Consider the following 20,602-nt stretch of genomic DNA (forward strand, 5'->3'; position numbering starts at 1 on the left):
CTAGGCAGCTGTCGGTACATCCACCGGCAGTTCCACGTCATTTTTCCGGCCCCTCCCTAGTCGAACCGAAAGATCCTCATCCGCTCTCGTACCGAAGCGCGAGATCTCGTACATTTTATCTCCCGCATAAAATTCGAACTTTCGAACACACGTATTTATGTAGTAACCACGTGAAATTCAACTGTAGATTCTCTCTCTCTCTCCTGTCCGAAGTCCAAACCTCTTTTCACCGTCGACTACGAAATACCCCCACGAACTTCCCCCGATACCATAAACCGCCCGGATTCTGCCAGTTTCGGTACTTTTTCGTTTTCATTCTGCTTTGCATCTGTCCTTCCAATATCGCCGCTTCTAGGGTTTTCTGCTTCGTAGTTGGTGGAACCAGCTGGAATTCCTGCGCCTCTGGATCTTCGCTAATTCGTCTGTGAAAGATGGCAACGAACTGCTGATTTTCTAGGGGTTTGGTCCTTTCAGTAAACTGTGGAAGATGAGTGGTGTTTTAAGGTTTGGAAGTTGCTCCCTGTGGATAGAAATGGACGGTGGCGTGTAACTTGGGTTTTAGGCTAGGGTTTCTAGCAGTTGTGGTTGAATTTGGAGAATTTAAGTACAGCATAGAAATTTTGACGTGCCGGATGGGTTGTTAGAGTTTTGGCAAGCTGGGAAGTGAAGATGTTTTATTCACAGTTTATATTGGCGAAAAAAGGGCCGCTTGGGACGATATGGATTGCGGCTCATTTGGAGAGGAAGCTGCGGAAAAATCAGGTCGCTGATACTGATATTGGCGTCTCTGTAGGTCAGTCATCCAAGCCACTCCGCTTCCCATCTTTTTTATTAAGTGCAATTCTTAGTTCTAGTTGTGGGCAGCTTTGTGTTTACTACCTGTTCTTCGCTCTCTCAAGTTCACTTACATGCGGAAAATGTAATTGTTAAATAGATTTATACTTCAACGTATCCTTCTAAACTCTCTGTGTAATTGTTGTCTTGCGGCACCTTTTAAATTGCCTAGCTAATGATACTTGGGTTCTTTAAGAGCTGGTGAATATGGTTCCAGATATCTTAACTGGAGTTATTGAATGTTCATGCCAAGTGTCCTCGCAAACCACTTTCTTTGCTGCAATGAAGATATATGCTTTATTTCTTTTACCGTGTTGGTAGGGCAGACAAATTAGTGGCATGATAGCTGATCACGCTCACTTTCCAAATTCGAAGATACTACCAGTCCGAGTTCATTAAAGTCTAGTAAAACTTGTAGTGACGGCATTGGAAGTCTGAATTCACACCACCTTGATCTCTTTTAGCAGATCAGAATATAATATCACCAAATAGTAGCATGATTTTGTGCCATACAATTGGAGTTGTTCAATTCTCATCATGAAGCATGTATATCGCAAAGTCAATTTGCCGTTGTCTATTCAAAGAATTCATTTGGTGGCCCACCTCTGTAGACCTTTAATAACACATTAATTGCGATAATTAGCATTGGCATTGTTTGACATTTCTGTGAAGCATAGCAATATGCTGTGGAGTTCATTTGGAGTTTGCAAATATTTGTCTTGACTATGAACAATGTTGGAGTGATTTCCTCACATGCTATTATTTACCAACTAATGGTTCCTGCAAATTGAAGCTGGAAAACATGACTTAACAAATAAGTGCAAATACTTGTTGACTTAGCAAATAAATGGCAAATACCGGGCCTTTGGATTGGAATAAGTCTGAACAAAAAAAAAAAAAAAAACTTGTTTACTTATTCAAATGCAAAGGTTTTACCTATTATCTTTAAAGGTGTGATCTTTCTTGTTTTAGCATTCACTTGATGACGCAGCAAGAATATAAATAACAAAGTGTTGAAAGATTCTATACAGTTTGCACTTTCTTAGTTTAATAAATGTTGTTTCTGCACTGAGTGTTTAATTTGAGGTGTTCCTGTTCTGGAGATTAGCCAGTAGCATTATAGGTTTTCTAGCAAGGGAAGGAGTTAGTACTCAATTCCTTGTAGCTCTATTATTTCTAGCTTTTGATGCAGTCCCTTTTTAATTGGGGGCAAGATCCTCTCAGAAAAAAAAAAAGATAGGTGTGAGAAGGATTTATTTCTTTGCCTGCAATCCTTTCTTGTTCTTTCCTTTCCTCTTAATAAATTCATTCATTTTTTGTAAAAATAGTAAGGAGTGAACCAGTGTCATCCATATTCAAATGATTCAAAGCTTTAACTATCTGTAACTTCCACAATTTAAGAGTGAGAGCCAGAAGAGGTATTTGCGATATTAAAGTTGGTTTAGAATTGCCAGGATGAGAGGTTTGCACCTGTTGCCAGCACCTTTAAGTATCATGGGAAGGTAGAATCTTACTTTCCAAAACTTACCTATTTTTTTACCGTTTAATTTAATGGGGATCTTCAAATAGGAAATTCTTTTCCTATATAGTGCTGGTCTTCAAAATAGGGGAGTGAAACTGCATTTATTATTATCCAGTCAGATATAAAAGGGTCAGGAGAAAACAGAAAATTGCATATGATCCTAGTGAGAAATGAGGAGATACCAATTGACTTGTTTGACTCCTCAGGTAAAACCTCTTCTGAAAAATTTGTTTATCAGTGTTTAACTAATGATAGCATGTATGGCACTATTATTCAAACAATAAAGGTTACATGTGTAAATTATTTGTTCATTGAAAGACATATTTGTCAGTTTTTAATGCTGGCAGTAGCACCCTTAATTAGTTCTTGTCTGCATCTGATGCAAGCCCTATCCAATAACAGCCTGGTCATTCGGAATTAGAGTTTTCAATAGACAATTTCCATCAGAAATGATCAAAAGAGCAGTTATTTTCTCTTGGCGTAATTCTCCAAAAGCTTCATTGAGCATCCATTTCAGAGATCTCCTATCATTTCAATGCCAAATTTATGTTTCGAACTGCCCCTTTTCCTCCCGGATCTCAAATTTTAGCTCATTTGAAGCTTTACAATGTGAACTGGTAAATTGCAATTTGAAGTTTTTCATTCAATTTAACATGGTATCAGAGTAGGTACTCATATGTGGGCCTACACCTAAACTATCTACTTGTAGAGCCACAAAAAAGGGCCTACACCTAAAACTATCCACTTGTAGAGCCACAAAAGAGGGCCTACACCTAAACTGCCTACTCCTAAATTATCCACTTGTAAAGCCACAAAAGAGGGTCTACACGTGAGGGGGAGTGTTAAAGAATAGTCCCACATAGATTAGTGAGTACAAGATCTTGAGTTTATTAGTTGATAAAGAGGTTTCCTAAGTTGGCTAGTCATTTGGGATAGGGCCTTGGACCCAATTTAACAATATAGTCTCATGTTTTGAAAGTCACTATTTTTTTATAACTCTATATTCCTTGTCTACTTGTTTATCTGCCTCATTTTTTGGCATAATCAACTCCACTTGTTATATCTAGGCACTCAAGTCAGATGTAAAATGATTTATAGTGATTTAAATTTTTTATTATTTGTTTGAAAATTCTGAAAGGCATATCTATTTTTCTTATTTTAGCTGACAAATATGTGGATTGTATGTTGTTTGTATGATAAAGCAAAGTAATAAGATAAATGTGATTAAGTTAAAAAAATAGAATATATCCAATGTTAAGAAGGAGATTCTTCACAAAGTTTTTGAAGGTAAACTGTTTGAGGACCGGTTAGTCATTGTTATTGTAGTTTTATGATGCATCACAAGCAATACCGTCACTCATCCATAAGGGAGTTTTTGCATATCTGCAGCTGTTTTCAGAGTATCTATAATGTAATAAATGCACCACATTCTCATTATTTTACAATGTTATTTCTTTCTCCTACCAAAATCAGAAAGCTTTCAGAGTATTTGTGTTATTGATGTATAAGGTGGCAATCATAGAAGGTACTATTGCATATGGAGAAAAAATAATATGAATTCAAAAAGGTGGAAAGCCTTTTAATGCCGTTCCCTCTTTTATCGTTTAGCTTTAGTCTCTTGTTTGAAAGAACTGCACAGCTTTGGACCATGATGTAAATTACCAACTTTCTATGTTTAAGTTAGATATGATCCTGCATTTTGTTGCCCAAACTTGTTTCTGGCACAAGTTTACTGCCTGAGCATTAAATTTAATGGCCCAAAGTGGGTGAAGTTTACATGGCTATATCTATGATTTCCATGAGATGGTGCTGGATTTGAGGCAGAATGAATTCTGCTCTAATATTTTGCAATTATTCGGAAGTTGAATTTAAAAGGACTTTTGAGCCAGAGTAAGCTTGTGGCTAGTAATTGTAACTAATCATAGCAACTGTACAAATTTTTATATGAAAAGTTGAATATCATGATTATACAGGGTTTTACGGGTTGGGAAATTGAAGGGTATGTTTATTTCTAAAAGTCTACTAGGAACTTTGATGCTAATGTTTCAGGGTGATTTGTGGTTAAGTACCCGAAACAAGTATATATCAGTAACTTTACTGGGTCCAGTTTGATCAGTAGGTACATTTGATTCACTTGTTGGTTCTCAATGGTCAAACTATTATATCATTGTTACTATTATTGCTAGGATGGAAAGGACATTGGACTCAAGTCCAGCCAAGTTTGGCTACATTTAAATTTTTTCTTTTTTAATAAAGTTATACTATTTACTAGACAGCCATTTATTTCATTCTATTTACAACAATGCCATTATATCTATTTTATCATTAAAAATTGATAAAAAAATATCTCAAATGGACATCAATTTGAATGCATGGGATAGTAAATAGATTTAGATTAAGAAGAAATCAAGCTTTAAGTTATTCGATTCAAATTTAATGGTTAAAGTAAAATCGAGTGCACCAAGCTTAGGTGGACTTAGGACCATTCTTCTTTTTTCAATGTTAGTAATATTATTATTAATGTTATTATTATTTTTTTATAAAGTAGTTATAGTATTATTATTAATTTTATAAACTTCTCTTTTTCAAGTTAAATTAGACACTGTTTAACACGGATGGTTCAACTGGCTTCTATGAATTTATGAATGTGCATGCTCGATTAAGAATTGACTTGTCTTTCTTTTGAGTGCAGGTTAAATTAGTTTAACTGGGTAAACCAAATCAATTTGTTTAATTAATTAATAAAAATTTATTTTATATTTAATCAAAGAGAATATTTACATGGAAGGAAGATTGAAAGGTTTTAGAATATTGAGATCAACTTTAACTCTTACTTTATAGTGTTGTAAATATGAAATTTGTTGGAAGATGGACTCAAGCCCACACAACCAAGGAAGTCCCACATATCTAAGAGGATTGTAAGATGAACCCAAATCCATAAGAAGTAGGACCCACCATGATTACCATGAGTTGGCATCCTTATCACATAAGTTGGAAGATCAAGTGGGACTCACAAAGATAACCACAAGTTGGTTAGGAGATCAAGAGGGACTCACAAAGATAACTACAAGCCGGTTAGAAGATCAAGTAAGACCCACAAAGATAGCCACGAGCTGACATCTTTATCTTATGGTCACGTCATCATAGAAGAGTTCTAGTTTGAATTATCTTTGTCTTCTATTTATATTGAGTTATTTAATTATGCTAGGACTTATCTTTAAGTGTTAGAGTTTGGGTATAATTGGGACAAGGGTAGTTTAATTGTAATTGGACTCTACTACCTTCCTCTATTATAAATAGAGGTCCATGTACTCTGATTATAATAAGTCAATGATCTATTTCTTTTTTTTATAAATTCAACATGGTATCAGAGAGGTTTTGTGAGTTGACTTGGTCAACCACAGCGATAATGAGATCCTTTTCCTGATCTATTATCTCTAGCAGTTAGGGTTCGTATTTTTTCTCTCTTTTTTTAGTTCCTATACCCGTAGTTTGCTTTGCGTTTTTACTTCTATACTGAGTTTTTCATATTTCATATTATATATTGATGGAAAGATATTCGAGTCTACTTTTCAAGGAAAAATGATTTTTTCCAATCTGAGTTATCTACAAAGAGAAATCAATATTTGAAGCAGCAAAGGTCAGATTGCAAAAGAGGTTCGAGCAGCAGCAAAAACTTCAACTTCTGAGGTATTTTATGCTATCAAGAAAGAGATTTTATATAGAGAATTATATATCAAAAGAAAGATATGTAAGTGTATTTCCTTACCTATTCAACCAATTCTCGATCTAAGTTATCTACAAAGAGAATTCGATATTTGGAGCAGCGAAGGTCAGATTGAAGAGGTTTGAGCAGCAGCTGAAAACTTCAACTTCCAAGGTATTTTATGCTATCAAGAATGAGATTTTATATGGAGAATTATATACCAAAAGAAAGATTTGTAAGTCTATTTTTTTACCTATTCAACCTGTTAAATTGGGTCCAAGGCCCTATCCCAAAATGACTAGTCAACTTAGGTAACCTTTTTTCCAGCTAATAAACTCAAGATCTTTGTACTCAGTAATCCATGTGGGACTATTCCTTAACACTCTCCCTCACGTGTAGACCTTCTTTTGTGGCTCTACAAGTGGATAATTTAGGAGTAGGCAGTTTAGGTGTAGGCCTTCTTTTGTGGCTCTACAAGTGGATAATTTTAGGTGTAGGCCCTCTTTTGTGGCTCTACAAGTAGAAAGTTTTTAGGTGTAGGCCCACATATGAGAACCTTGCTTTGATACCATGTTAAATTGGGTCCAAGGCCCTATCCCAAAATGACTAGTCAACTTAGGAAACCTCTTTTCCAGCTAATAAACTCAAAATCTTTGTACTCAGTAATCCATGTGGGATTATTCCTTAACACAACCAATTCTCGATCTGAGTTTTTTATAAGCAGATATTGAACTTGGAAGAGTCAATGGTCATGCTGGCAAAAAGAGAAACAATACTTTGTTCGGCCAGATTACAGAGACCGAGAACTATCAGATTATTTATCTCAAAATAATTATATTTTATGAAGAGAAGTTATAATTGGATGAAAGGTATTTAAGTTTAGTTTCAGAAGAAGAAAATTTTATGTCAATCTGATTTATATTTAAAAATATATTCGCATTGGAAGAATCAAAGGTCATGCTGGTATCCTGTTGCATTGAAAAATCCGAATTTAAGCCGATTGTTCTGCGTCACTTTTTGAGTTACTATATCAAGAAAATATCTCACTTCTTCGTGGTTTAAAGGTTTATTACTATATCTATGTTATTTGGTTCAAGTTGGGATTACTGCCATTACTTCCCAGCTTGAAGGGGAGAAGTAGAAGAAGTATAAGAAAGAGGTATTTTATTCCATATGTCGTGGTAAGTTGTATGTGACCAAAATCTCAAAAGAAGGGAAGCACAAAAGATGAAGCTTTTGCATCTAAGAAGAAATTATTGGATCGGATTATTTCTTTTTTTTTAAATGATGCTGAATTTTATTATGAGAGCTCAAACGAGTAGATTACAAGAGGGGAAGTCTTCCCAAACAATGAGAGATTGTTGGGAGGTTTCGAATTTAGCCAATTTATCAGCCAAAGAATTGGCTGGTCTAGGAACAAGGTTCCAATTACAATGAATGGATGACACAATGTCAGCAATACAATAAGTGATTGGCCAGTGGCGCCAAGGAGGGGAGCAATCTTTTGAAGACCAGTTGATGACAGTCTTTGAGTCGCCTTCGATAATCAGCTTGCCATGAAGCCGCTCTTTAAAGATTTGGAGGCCGAATAAAAGAGCACTCACTTCAATAGTATTTGAATCAGCAATACCCACAGGCCCTGCATATGATAGAATAGGGTCTCCACTGCTGTCTTTGAAAACACCACCAGCTCTAGCCGGCCCAGGACAGCCTAAAGCACTGCCATCAAAATTGAGTTTGGTGCAGTCGTAAGGGGGAGGATCCCAGGTGGCCATAACCAGATTCCTATAGGGGCCCGCCATGTGCGCAATCAAGCCCCAATTTTCTCGAAGGGCGACGCCCGATAGAGAAGCGAACTCCTTCCTAGAATCTAGCCAACTTGAGATAAGGCCCACTGCCTGAGAAGCCCTGAGAAGCTATATTATCCGGGTTGCTAGCCTTGGAGTTGAATCTCCGGTTGTTTTGCTCGAGCCATATACACCATGGGACATGCGCAAGGCATGCTAAGAGAATTATTTTGCCCAACTTAGGAAGGTCTTGATGTAGCCCCATTTGGAGACCAATCTTCTAAAATATCTTCATCCAGACTGGCCAAGAAAAGTCACAATGTAAGAGAACATGCTAGATTGTCTCGTCGCACACACCACAAAGGAGACAAGTGCGATCGGGGGTTGTGTAACCTCTTTTATGGAGGTTGTTAGAGGTGAGGATATGTTCCCTGACGGCCGTCTACACGAAGAATTTGATTTTACTAGGCGCTAAGAGCTTCCATGCCAGGTTTGCCTTGTGCTCATGCATGCTGTAATCTTGTTTTCTAATGCGAGAGTAGGCGGATGCAACTGTGAATTGGCCATTAATGCTGGGCTTCCATGTCAGTTTATCAATTGCATGTTCACAAATAGTAGTGTTGCTGAGTTTGGAGAGGAGAGAGCGAAAAGCCGTAGTTTCCTCATCATTTAATCCCTGGCGAAACGTAAGACTCTATGAGCGATCTCTCCAAGAATTAGCCACGGAGCAAGAGAGGTCCCTCGCCATCCTAGGGAGCCCCGGGAAATCCTCGGAGGGGGGCCGGGGGCCGCACCATTCATCCGACCAAAAGAGGAGGGTCCTTCTATTGCCTGTGTGAAAGGAAGTTGCATCTTTGAATATTGGGAGGAGCTTTTGAATTGATTTCTATATCTGGAATAGGAGGCGAGTAGCGCCATCCTCCCTCCACCAGGCACCCGAAGGTTGAAGATAGAACCTGACCATATCGCCCCATAGGTTGTTATACTTGATGTTGAAGTTCCAGATCCATTTGAGCAAAATGGCGTTGTTCATCTCTTTCGTAGGCCGAATGCCTAAACCACCCCGATTGCAGGGCATGCAAATATCCTTCCAACTCACCAAATGATATCTGAAGGTGTCCTCTGATCCTCTCCAGAGGAAACGTCGACAGATGACGTCAATCCTATTGCAATCGGAGACCGGACAGTGCATGAATGATAATAAATAGTTTGGCAATCCTGCCAAACAAGACTTGAGGAGAGTGAGTCGCCTAGCAGTAACTAAAAGCTTGCCCCTCCAAGTAGCTGGCCTCTTCTCAAATTTCTCAATGAGGGGGGACCAAAGCATCGCCGAAGGTCGAGAGTCAAAGAGTGGTAGTCCAAGATCTGTAGCTGGCAGATTTCCAACTGAGCACCCCAAATAGTCGGCCATACCCTGAAGCACCGGTGAGTCGATATGATAGCCTAGGAGGGTGGTTTTCTTCCAGTTAATATTCTGACCAGATGCCAGTTCAAATAGTCCCAATACAGCACACAATTTTCGGATCTGATCCATAGTACCAACCCCAAAGCAAATTGTATCGTCTGCAAACTGAAGGATCGACACATCAAAGGCTGCACAGTCCGTTGTGGGGAGGAGCTAACCCAGATTTTTGGCCGAATAGATTAAAAATGATAGGTATTCCACTACCACATTGAAGAGCAAAGGGGAAAGGGGGTCTCCTTGTCTGATCCCCCTGGATCCCTTAAAATAACCGCAGACTGTTCCATTGAGAAGAACGAAGTAGTTTGTAGAGGAGATGCAACTTTGAATCCAGAAACACCATTTTTCCCCGAATCCCATCTTTCCCAAGAGAGTGTCCATAATCGGCCAATGGTCGGAAACAACCCTATTGAGGACTTTGCCTGTGGCATTGCTGTATAACTGAAGCCAATCGTTGTTGGCTAAGAAGCGGTCAAGCTTGGAGAGGACGGGGGTTGTTTGCCGTTTGACCAAGTGAATTCCCAAATAGGGTAACCTCATCAAGATCCCAGCTGCCAATAAAGTCTTCAAATAACCTCATGGAGGTAGTGATTCTCCGGGAGGGCGGGGATTTCTCGTGGCAGAAGTGGGTAACATTGAAGTCTCCCGCAAGCATCAGAGGAATGGGCCACCTCTAACAAGTCCTCACAAGGTCATCTTAGAAGAGATGTCTCTCATGGTGTCTAATAGGACCATACACACCCACAAGGCACCAAATGTTCCCCTATCCTTTGTCTCTTAATTTGATTCCGAGGGAGTAAGTGCCACAGCAGTGATCGAGCACCTCAATGGTATTAGTGTCCCACACAATCAGAATGCCGCCAGCCAATCCAATCGCATCCACAGAAATCCATCCGGGCTCCTTAAGAGGCCACAACTCACGGATATATCCAAGGGGCAGAGAAACCGCCTTGGTTTCTTGAAAAATAGCAACATTTGCCTTGGTAGAGGCAAGGAGGTCCTGAATTGCGGTACGACGACACACGGATCCAATTCCTCGAACATTCCAAGAGATCATGATCATTGATCACTAGTCTTCTTCTTGGACATCTTAGACAGGTGGTTATCTCCTCTGAGGGGCTCCGTATAGACGGCACCCATCATCTTGGCAAGTTCCACTATCTGTGCCCAGGTTTCTGGGTCAAATTTTTGTTGTTCTATCTAAAGAGCAGCCACATACTTTTGAGCTCTTTCACTCGTCTCTAGAAAGATGAAGTCCCCTATCTCTAGATTGCAGGGTATCTAGTAGTAGCACTGGGACCTTCCTGGAGAAGCTGTCTCGAATGACCTCTATTCTGGCGCTGGTAGGTGGCAAGGGGTGGAGGAGGAGGAATTTTGGAGCGGGAATATCTCGGAAGTGGTGGAGGGGGAGAGTTTATAATTTGGGTGGTGGTTTGAGGGGTGTGAGGATTGTGGGATGGAGATATAGGGGGGACTCTGAGCATTGCATATAGACCATTACCTACAGAAGATAGGAGTGTGCCCTACTGGAGTATGGAACATTGTCATACGGCTTGAAGTGATTTACTTGCACTTATCTTATGCCAGTTGGGCTTCATAAAAGAGCCACCAACATGAGGGGGAGTGTTGGAAGGAAAACCCACATATCTAAGAGTATCGAAGGATTGCCATTTTACACAAAAAGATCATATACATCATTTGCAACAAATTGAGAGTTCATGATGTTATCTTAACCCCAGCTTGAGGGAGAGTGTTGGAAGATGGGCTCAAGCTCACACGACAAAGGAAGACCCACATATCTAAGAGTATTGTAAGATGGGCCCAAGTCCATAAGAAGTAGGACCCATCATGATTACAACGAGTTGGCATCCTTATCATATAAGTTGGAAGATCAAGTGGGACTCACAAAGATAACCACAAACTAATTGGAAGATCAAGAAGGACTCACAAAGATAACCACGAGCTAGTTAGAAGATCAAGTAGGACCCACAAAAATAGCCACGAGTTGGCATCTTTATCTTATGGTCACGTTATCATAGAAGAGTTCTAGTTTGAGTTATGTTTGTCTTCTATTTATATTAAGTTATTTAATTATGCTAGGACTTATCTTTAAGTGTTAGAGCTTAGGTGTAATTAGGACAAAGGTAGTTTAATTGTAATTGGACTCTACTACCTTTCTCTATTATAAATAGAGGTTTATGTACTCTGATTATAATAAATCAATGAAGTATTTTTTTTTCCATAAATTCAACAAAATTTACTTGAAATTAATCAAATTAAGAAAAAAATTACTTGAAAACTGCAGTCTCAAATTCCTTCTAGTCATTCTTTATCAGACGTTAGCACATGAATAATACTTGTTGCTTGTTAGTGGATTGGACAAATTGACTTTTGAGGAATTAATTTTTGAAGCTTTTTGTACAGAAGGGAGCTTTTATACAGAACTAGCAGTTACCTCCCAGAATTAAGGACATGGAACAAAGACCACAGTATCATCCTGATTCTGAACCCAAAATGAAAACAAAAACATAAGAAAACCTAAGTTTCTGGTAGCTAAGTGTTTAATGCATTTGGTTTTGGAGTCATTGACAGCCTACGTTTAACTTCAAAGGAAGTTAACATTAAACAAATGCAATTTCTGTTTATAGGTTTTGTTTTTTTTTCAATAATGAAAAGGAAAGAGTATGCCAATCATAACCTTCAAGCCCGTGGAGTACTAAAAGAATCATCAAGATGCTGGCCTTGTGGTGTGCACGCACTCGTACATGCTGACACAACAGACACTCATACAACATATTCTCTCTCTCTCTCTCTCTCTCTCTCTCTCTCTCTCTCTATTGAGCATGGTTGTATTGAAACTTTTACTGTATTTTCAAGGAGCACAGAACTGAACTTTTCCTTTTTGTCTCATGGTTGTTTAGTTGCTTATCACTGTTCATTCTTCAAATCTTCACATGGTGGATTTAAAGATCTGCATACTTTGTCTATGATGTTGATTAATCATTTCATAAATGTTTGAATCTATCATAAGTGCTTCCTAACAATGTAGGAATTATCATTTTGTTCAGTGCTCATAATAGCTCTCCAATGCTACAATTCAAAAAAAAAAAAAGCCTTTCCAATTGCTTGCTGTATACTAAATATCTATTTGAGAAGTTGAATTTTTGGAAGTTTATGATGTATTTTGAGGCAGTACTCAGTAAAATGGTTTGTGAATTAATTAATGTTGAGAGCTGAACAATCCATGTGTTCAAATTTGTGCAACTTTTCATTGCTTAATTGACGCAATAGTATTATTGTTTTGTGTGGTGGGGAAGAGTTGACTAAGCTGTTGTGTATTTGTGTTGCATTAAATAGTTGTTGGCATGGCTTTTGACAGTTTCAGTTTCCTCTTCAGATTCTATTCTTTTTCCTGAAGTACCGATTGCACTTCGGTTATCTAGTCATCTTCTGCTCGGTGTGGTGAGGATATATTCCCGAAAGGTGAATTATCTTTTCCATGATTGTAGTGAGGCTTTGCTTAATATAAAGCAAGCTTTTCGCTCAACTGCAGTTGATCTCCCACCAGAAGAATCTACAGCACCATATCACTCCATTACCCTTCCGGAGACTTTTGATCTTGATGATTTTGAGCTGCCAGATAATGGCTTATTCCAAGGGTTTGTGCCACTGACACTGTTCTTTTTTCTACATGCAAAAAGTGATTCTAGTGACCTTATTCATGCTTAAATGCAAAATCTTGTACAGTAACTTTGTGGATCACCATATTAGTACAAGGGAGCAGATTACTCTTCAGGATACAATGGATGGCATAGTTTATTCGACATCACAGTTTGGGCCTGATGGTTAGTACTTTGTTGTTATGAGTTGACTAAATTGCAGTTCATGCAGAACTTTTAACAAGTTTTGATATTTTACTCCGAATTTAATTTATATTCTGCCTACAATTTCTTTCAGAAAGATTTGGTGATGGTGATGCTTCCCAAATTGGTTTAGACCTTGATGAGGTAACTTTTAAATTCTTAATATGTGGCTTTGGACATTTTGAATGCGACCAAGGAAAGTGGGATGGCTCTGTTATGTCAACTATGTGCTTTGCACCACAATTCCGTTCTCTTTGGAAATGCATTGGATAAATCAAATTTACCAAATCCATTATCCTTCATTCATGTTCTTGTGATTGGCCCTGACGTAATTGATCTTGTATTTGTCTCTTTTATTATAAGAAATCTGTTCTGCCTAATATTTCTGATACCTGACCTCTCTTTACCATTTCTATTTTCTTTAACAGTGTTTGTTAGGGGACAAGATTCCATCATCTGCACATGCTTCAAGCCCATTGGCTCGGGAAGATAAGTAAGCTCCATTGCTCTATCCAGAATATTTTTTTTTTTTTGTTTTTTTTATTTGACTATCCAGAATATTATGTTATTTGTTTCTGATGGAGGGCTAAAGAAGATTTAATTTTCTCATCTTTACACAAAAAAAAAGACAAAACAGGCTTTGGTTCAAGGAATATTCTGTTAATTATCAGATAGCAACTGTTGAAGCGTAGTCATCTCCACTTAATTTATGTTCTTGTTCTGTTTCCTTCTTTTTTTTTGTGTTCTTTCTATTTTACATATTAACGTTGATAAAGGTATTGATCCATGTGGAGACATCCATTGTTTGCATGTCTTTTGGCTGCTGATTTGTTGTCAATGTGTTTTTTTTTTTTTGAAAAAAATGTATTAATAAAATGAGAGAAAATTACAAAATTTGGGGGAGCAATTCCCTTATAACCAGCAATTGTAGGTTAGCTCCCTGCATTTGTTGTCAATGTGTTGAAAGATATTTACTGAAAGGACTCTATGTCATGTTGCAGATCCTTGAGCAGACTAATTATCTTGATACGTTGTTCTTAGAATTTTTATTTTTCTTCACAATCATCTCTGTTTTTAGTGTTCTTTGTTATCTATTAAGTCTATAGTCTTGTTCATAATTATGAGCTTGTTTTTCTCCCAGTGAGGATCCTCAAACATCTCGTCAAGAAGATCCAGTTTTTACTGAAATGGATGTTGATGATCTTCATATTGTTCAACTACCTGCTGGTGGTCCACATTATCAAGCCGTTCAAACTCCAGATCTAAATGAAGTCTTCCCTAGTGAGCCCATTGATGGTTCTTCTGTGGATCCTGATATTATGGAGGTTGTTCACGTTGCTCCTCCTAAGTCTTTACCATCAGATTTGACTGAATCAGCACAAGCTCCATCTACTCCTGGTTTAGTGCAAGAGGCGATTCCGGCTCATTTTCAAGAAACTGGTGAAACTTCTCATCTGGAATCTGAAGATCTTGATTCTGGTAAACTTGTTACAAAAGATTCTCATAGTGGGAATTCGAATCATGAGGTAGATTGTCCTCTGAATGATAAGGGTCCTGAGACTCCTATATCATCAGGTATGCTTCAGTCAGATTCTTCACCAACTTCTGCATGGGCTGAAACAAAATCAGTTAGTCTAGTGGTGGAGAGTAGTACTGGAGTATCTGCTGCTCCAGATGAGGGTTACATGGACCATGGAGAAGAGAAACTGGAAATTTCACAAAATGGTGCTGAATTCAGTGAGACACAAGATCCTCCATCCCTTGATGAATCCAAAAGTACTATGGTGCCTCAACAAGATCTGTCAGATGCTGTTGACCTTCATAATGATGAAAGTGTTTCACATCAGGATGGCCATGAATTACCAGCCACACAAGTAGTCAATTCTGTTGAAACTGAGGAGTTGGGCTTCACTTGTCATGTTCCTGTGGCATGCAACATGTTACAGAGTGAAACGAATTTGTTGCCTGCAGTTGATATGATGGAATGTGAAGAAATTCCACCATCTAAAGAAGCTCAGTTGTGTACAAAACAGGCATCCCATGCAGGTGGTGGAAGCTCCTCAGATGGTGTGACTGCCACAAGCTTGGGGGAACAGTTTATGGAGTCTTCTTCATCCAAAGTGGAAGAAGATATTGCTAGTTTGGATGCTGCACCTAAGGAGAATCTGAGCTGTTTGATTACTTCCGAGTTTCCAGCACCTGAAACATTGGTTTCAGCCCCTCCTTGTGGACCTGATTTGCTGATTGATCTTGTGCAATCAAGAGCTGAGAAAGATGTCATTGTTGAAGGAGAGAAAACTGTTGACCAACTGGATAAAGTTTCTGGCAAGAAACGCAAGATTATGGAGAGTACACCAGATCTTCAAACTGATAACTCAAATAAGTTATCTTTGGATTGTCAATCGGTTCAATGTACAGATTTTATTCCTGATGATGATGATATATTGGCTTCAATTCTAGGTATTAAGAGGTTTCTTTGCTTATCATCTCTTTCCAATTTTGCTGTGTATTTTTCAATTAAATTTATATGTGGTTCCTGCAGTTGGAAAGAGGCGGACTCCCATCTTGAAAGTGAAGGCTACTCCTCCACCAGTGGAAGTGACCTCTTCAAAGCGCACTCGAATGACTGTCAAGGCTACTGCACCCAACAGAAAGGTGCTTATGGATGACACAATGGTCATGCAGGGCGAGTATGTATTCTTTTTTAGTTTGCTTGCAGTGCTGCACGTCTTCATCTGACCACAAGGCATTGTCAGATATTTGGTTGAGCCTTCTATGCGCTGGACAGAAATTAATCCAGCTTTTATGGAAGATACTAATAACATGTGATAATGTGATTCTGCATGAGCTCCTAGTACTTGGTACAGTCGTTTCTAACTATTCCTCTGTAGATCTTCTGACACACCATGGTGATCTACATTGGGACAGTTCTGTCTTGATATTAGTTTCTTATGCCATTTTTAACTTTTAGTTTCACTTCTTTCCATAACATCCTCATTTTATTACTGAAATAATACTTTGGAGCTATTGATTCTGTTCTTTCAAAGATGTTACCCGTCCATGTGGTGAACAAGAAGATCACCATTTCTATTGCTTATAGAAGTGGTAAAATGTAGTAATGAGCTAAAATGGATAATCATGGCACATAGTGCCATGGTACATAGTGCCATGTTAACTTCAAAATTCTTTTATGGGAAGGTCACAAAACAAACATAGTTAGTTTACCATCTTAAAAAAATATAGTATGTCCTTATTATTTATGATTTTTTGCAGTGCAATACGCCAACAGTTAACAAACACTGACGATATACGCCGTGTACGAAGAAAAGCTCCTTGTACTCGTCCTGAAATTCGGATGATTGAAAAATCTTTATTGGAAGATGAAATGTTTACAGAATCTCTATTTAACAGTAAGTCGATAATAGTTATTCTTTTCTTGTTAAAAATATGGCCATTTTGTGAGTCTCCTGTTTTGTTTTATTCGTCCTTCTTATAATTATTTTCATTTATTAGTTTATTTTCTTAATTGAATATATTGAGATGTAATATGGACACTTGAATAAGTTCCGGACCAAATACTTTCAGGTTTAACAGCTGAGCTGGCTAGTTTGCCAAATCAGGAATATGATACAATTGAGGATTCCAGGCTCTCTGGAGATGCTGCAGCTCCTGTAGAGGCTATTGTTGATGAAGTGGGAAGCCATATTGCAGTTGACCCTGGCAAAACTAATGGTGAGGTACAGGAATCTCATGGTTTGGATGTACAGACTGAGAATTGCCCACTTGAAACTGATGGTAGTTCCATCGCATGTGTTACTCAAGGGCAAACAGAACCCCAAATTGATACACCTCAGTTTAACCTGTTGGAAAATGCTAAATCTTCAGATTTGGCTTCCATGGAAATAGATATGCAGGACAAAGGAGTGACTGACAATGACACTCATGTAGATTCTCAGATAAATAATGGATCTGCTTTGTGTCCTGATTCAAATTCTACTGCTCAGCTACCGGAGAATTTTGAGATGAAAAACGAAACAGTTGATGCGACCCTAGATGAGGTGGTTGCTACTGCTGAACAGGATGTTGAAGTCTTAGTTCAGACAGAAGGTTCAGCTGCACCAATGGTGAAAGATGTATCAATCAGTGAGGATAATAGAGGTACAATCTCACTTGATGAGGACATGTTGACTTTGTCTCAGGAAAAGCAGAAGGATGGAGAGGAGTTAACTAATGTGGTTGACGGTGGACAAGCTGTATCTGTAGTTTCTTCTGTGTTTGAAGGATCCGTGAATCCTTCATTTCCTGATGTGACTGTAGAGGGTGGAGAGACAGCTGAACATGCAAAAGGAGAGGAAGTTACTGAAGGAGAGGCTGTTTTATTAAGAGTAGAACCTGAGGTTTCTAATTTATCTTCTGAGCTCAATTTTGATGGTTCTCACATGAAAGAGGAAACAACAAACATTCCCTCAAATGAAGGAGAAATTCCAGGCTCCCATGAAGCTGATACAGAAATTGTTGTGGATGGAGAAATGCTACTTACAGTGGGAGATGCTTGTGTAAGTCCTCCGAATGGTCTTTTGGATAATATTTTGTTTTGTTCTGTTAGATTTTCAAGTTTCTGCTTTGCTTTTGTTGTTTTGGTTTTATGCACTTTTAAGCTCTCCTATGTTAATTAGATTGATTATCATTCTTCTGGTTCAGGATTTTGGCATTATATTGGAAGAGAATGATACAGGTCTGTTGTTCCTGGCCTTCACATATTCATATATGACATCTCTGTTTAATACATTGTTTTTTTTAAATAGTGCTGTTGTCTAATACATTGTTGTTAACTGTAATTGTTCTTTCATGACTCATTATTTATTCTGGTCCATGCTTATTTATGACATTCTATGCTGTCTATATTTTGAAATCCAGAAACGGGTCTGGTTCTGATGAGACCATCCTTTTTAAACCCAAGTGTTCCTTGTTTTTGTTTTGATCATCAACCTAGAGCAACCGGGTCTGACTCTGATGAACTTTTTTTTTTTGTTTTGCTTGCTGGCCTATAGGCAAAATAAAATCACCATTGGCAAAACAAAGAATATAATCGTGAAGTTGGGACCAAGGCCCATCCTCAAATAACTATCCAACTTAGGAAACCTCTTTCCCAACTAATAAACTCAAGATCTTTGTACTCACTAATTCATGTGAGACTATTTTTTAACAATAACTAAAGTATTTTAATTTTTTCTCTTATTTTTTTCCTTTGATACTAAAAGCCTTAGATATACTTGGTTTGATTCACTTGGTTGACTGTGGTTGTTTGTATTTGGAATCTGACTGACCTGATTTTATCTTACCCGGTCATAAGTGGGGATTATGGTTGAAGGGGTTTGTCGCCAGCTTTTAAAACATTATATGGTATGAATTCTGGCCAGCAAAATTTTGGTCGTGAGCTAGATTTCATTAGAAGCTGCAGTTTCAATTTCTATGCAAATGAGATTAAGAACTTTATACCCTGATCGAGTACGATAAATTTTCTGTTTAAATTTAGATTCAAATTTGTCTGTCCAAGAAGTCCAGATATTCTTTTTAACTTTACTAATCAAAAGATCCTCCTGCATCTAGATACTTGATCTGTGTAAGGTAGTTTTATTATCAGAAGGGTGCGAAGGAGAAACTATTCTGCTTTCTTGTCATATCATGCATCCAATGACACCTGTCTTTCTGCACCATTTTTGTACTTGAACAATGGGCTATTCACTGTAGAGGGTTGCCCTTTGATTGCATGTACTTGGAGCTGTGCCTTTTTCTGAATTCGTTTATTAAATTACTATACCATCAAACTTTTATTGGTATTTCAGCTATTCCCCTCCTTTGTGCTGAGTTGGTTTTTGTTTTCAAGAATTCTTAAATGTAGATGATGAGGCAGAGCCTGTGGAAGAGGAGGATAATAGTATTTCAAACAATGAAGTGGATCGTTTTTTTGAAAACAGTGGATGGTCATCCCGCACGAGGTTGGTTAACAATTTGTGTTTCATTTCATGCGTTCACTTTCTTTGAGTTTTCTCTGCCTCAGTGTTCATCGTTAAATCTCCTTGGCACTCAATGGCAGTGCGAGTTAATTCTTATGGTACTTTGAAGTATGACCTAAGATGCCATTTCCCAAATATAGCCAACCAGATGTTATAATTCCAAACATGTTACCTCAATTGTGTATTAAATTTTAATGACAAGGCCACATTTGGAACTAAAATAATTAATTGTCTCACATTTAGAAATACAACATTTTAAGAAGGGTCGTATTTAGAAATTATCCAAATTTTTATGTACCCATCAAATTTGGCTTGAACGACTTAATTTTTTCTTACTTGACATTTATCTCTTATCCCATGCATTCCTGATTAATTTTTATTCTTTATTTTTAAATTTTATTATTTTTGAATGATAAATGGAGATAATGAATGACATAAACATTCTAGTAAATAATGTCATTTTCTGAAGAAGGAAAGATTTAGACTTGAGTCTGACCTCTTCTTTGACTGTGAAACATTTCAGAAGGGCTTTTCTCACTAATGAGATGAGGTAAATGACTTGTTGTTTACTTGTAGGGCTGTTGCGAGGTACTTGAAGTCTCTATTTGAAGATGGGGGTAGAAGAAAAGTTGTCCCAGTGGACAACCTTTTAGCTGGCAAAAGTCGCAAGGAAGCTTCGAGGATGTTCTTCGAGACCTTGGTATTTCATTTTCAGAATTTTTCCTGCTGCAATGCAAGTTGATTGTTTTCTACTTTTATTTTTTTTTATTTTCATGGAATTTGCTTGCATGCAGGTGCTGAAGACGAAAGATTATGTCCATGTGGAGCAGGAGAACCCCTTCGGGAACATGAATATCACGCCCAGAACGAAGTTAATGAAGTCAGATCTCTGATCATCAGAAGCGTTTAACGTTAGCAAAACTTCCCTGTAACTCTTTTATGTTACGCCTCTCCTAACCTACCCAAATCAATTGTTGGGTAGTGATTTTTTTTTTGATTTTCTAAGTTATCCGGTTTCTGTAGTAATATATAAATACAGGGTAGATCACGGGCATATGTATTTCTCTAGTTGTATACCTAGGGCATTCTGTTGTATATATGGCTGTAAAGTTCTTCTGAATAATTTATTTTTTTCTACACTTGCACACCACTTTGACACTCTTACAGTAGTTTCTGCTATGTCGACATTACTTAAAATTGATGAAAGCTCCAAACAAACTTCTCTGTCTATATCATTATTTCTGTTGTGTTAGAAGGAATAGGGAAAATGGGAAATTTCAGATATACTTTGATCATCTAAATGTAGAATTTTAAAAGTGAAGAGTTCAAATTTCAGGATAATTTTGCATCTAAAAAACCATTTTACTGAGAGAAAAAATGAAAATGAAACCATATTGGTTTCTTTATAGGC

General features: G+C 37.8%; 1 protein-coding gene across 2 annotated transcripts; it reads left to right on the plus strand.

Moving 5' to 3' along the window:
- LOC137962885 (sister chromatid cohesion 1 protein 4-like) lies at window positions 1-20,330 on the plus strand. 2 transcript variants are annotated; one of them, XM_068810007.1, is made up of 13 exons: window positions 1-793; window positions 12,709-12,970; window positions 13,059-13,156; window positions 13,269-13,318; window positions 13,603-13,667; window positions 14,316-15,634; window positions 15,717-15,864; window positions 16,448-16,584; window positions 16,760-17,730; window positions 17,876-17,909; window positions 19,077-19,173; window positions 19,768-19,891; window positions 19,986-20,330. In XM_068810007.1, the coding sequence occupies exons 1-13, from the start codon at window positions 670-672 to the stop codon at window positions 20,082-20,084; spliced, it is 3,528 nt and encodes a 1,175-aa protein (XP_068666108.1). In that variant the 5' UTR covers window positions 1-669; the 3' UTR covers window positions 20,085-20,330. The 2 variants fall into 2 exon arrangements, with proteins under 2 accessions (XP_068666108.1, XP_068666107.1); XM_068810006.1 differs by having other exon boundaries at window positions 4-793; window positions 19,062-19,173.
- Window positions 20,331-20,602: the final 272 nt, after the last annotated feature.

This window comes from Aristolochia californica, unplaced genomic scaffold (genome assembly GCF_029961685.1).
Source record: "Aristolochia californica isolate CCGP_79_NKW_82.1479 unplaced genomic scaffold, dmAriCali1.0.hap1 SCAF_4, whole genome shotgun sequence".
Classification (NCBI taxonomy): Eukaryota; Viridiplantae; Streptophyta; class Magnoliopsida; order Piperales; family Aristolochiaceae; genus Aristolochia; species Aristolochia californica.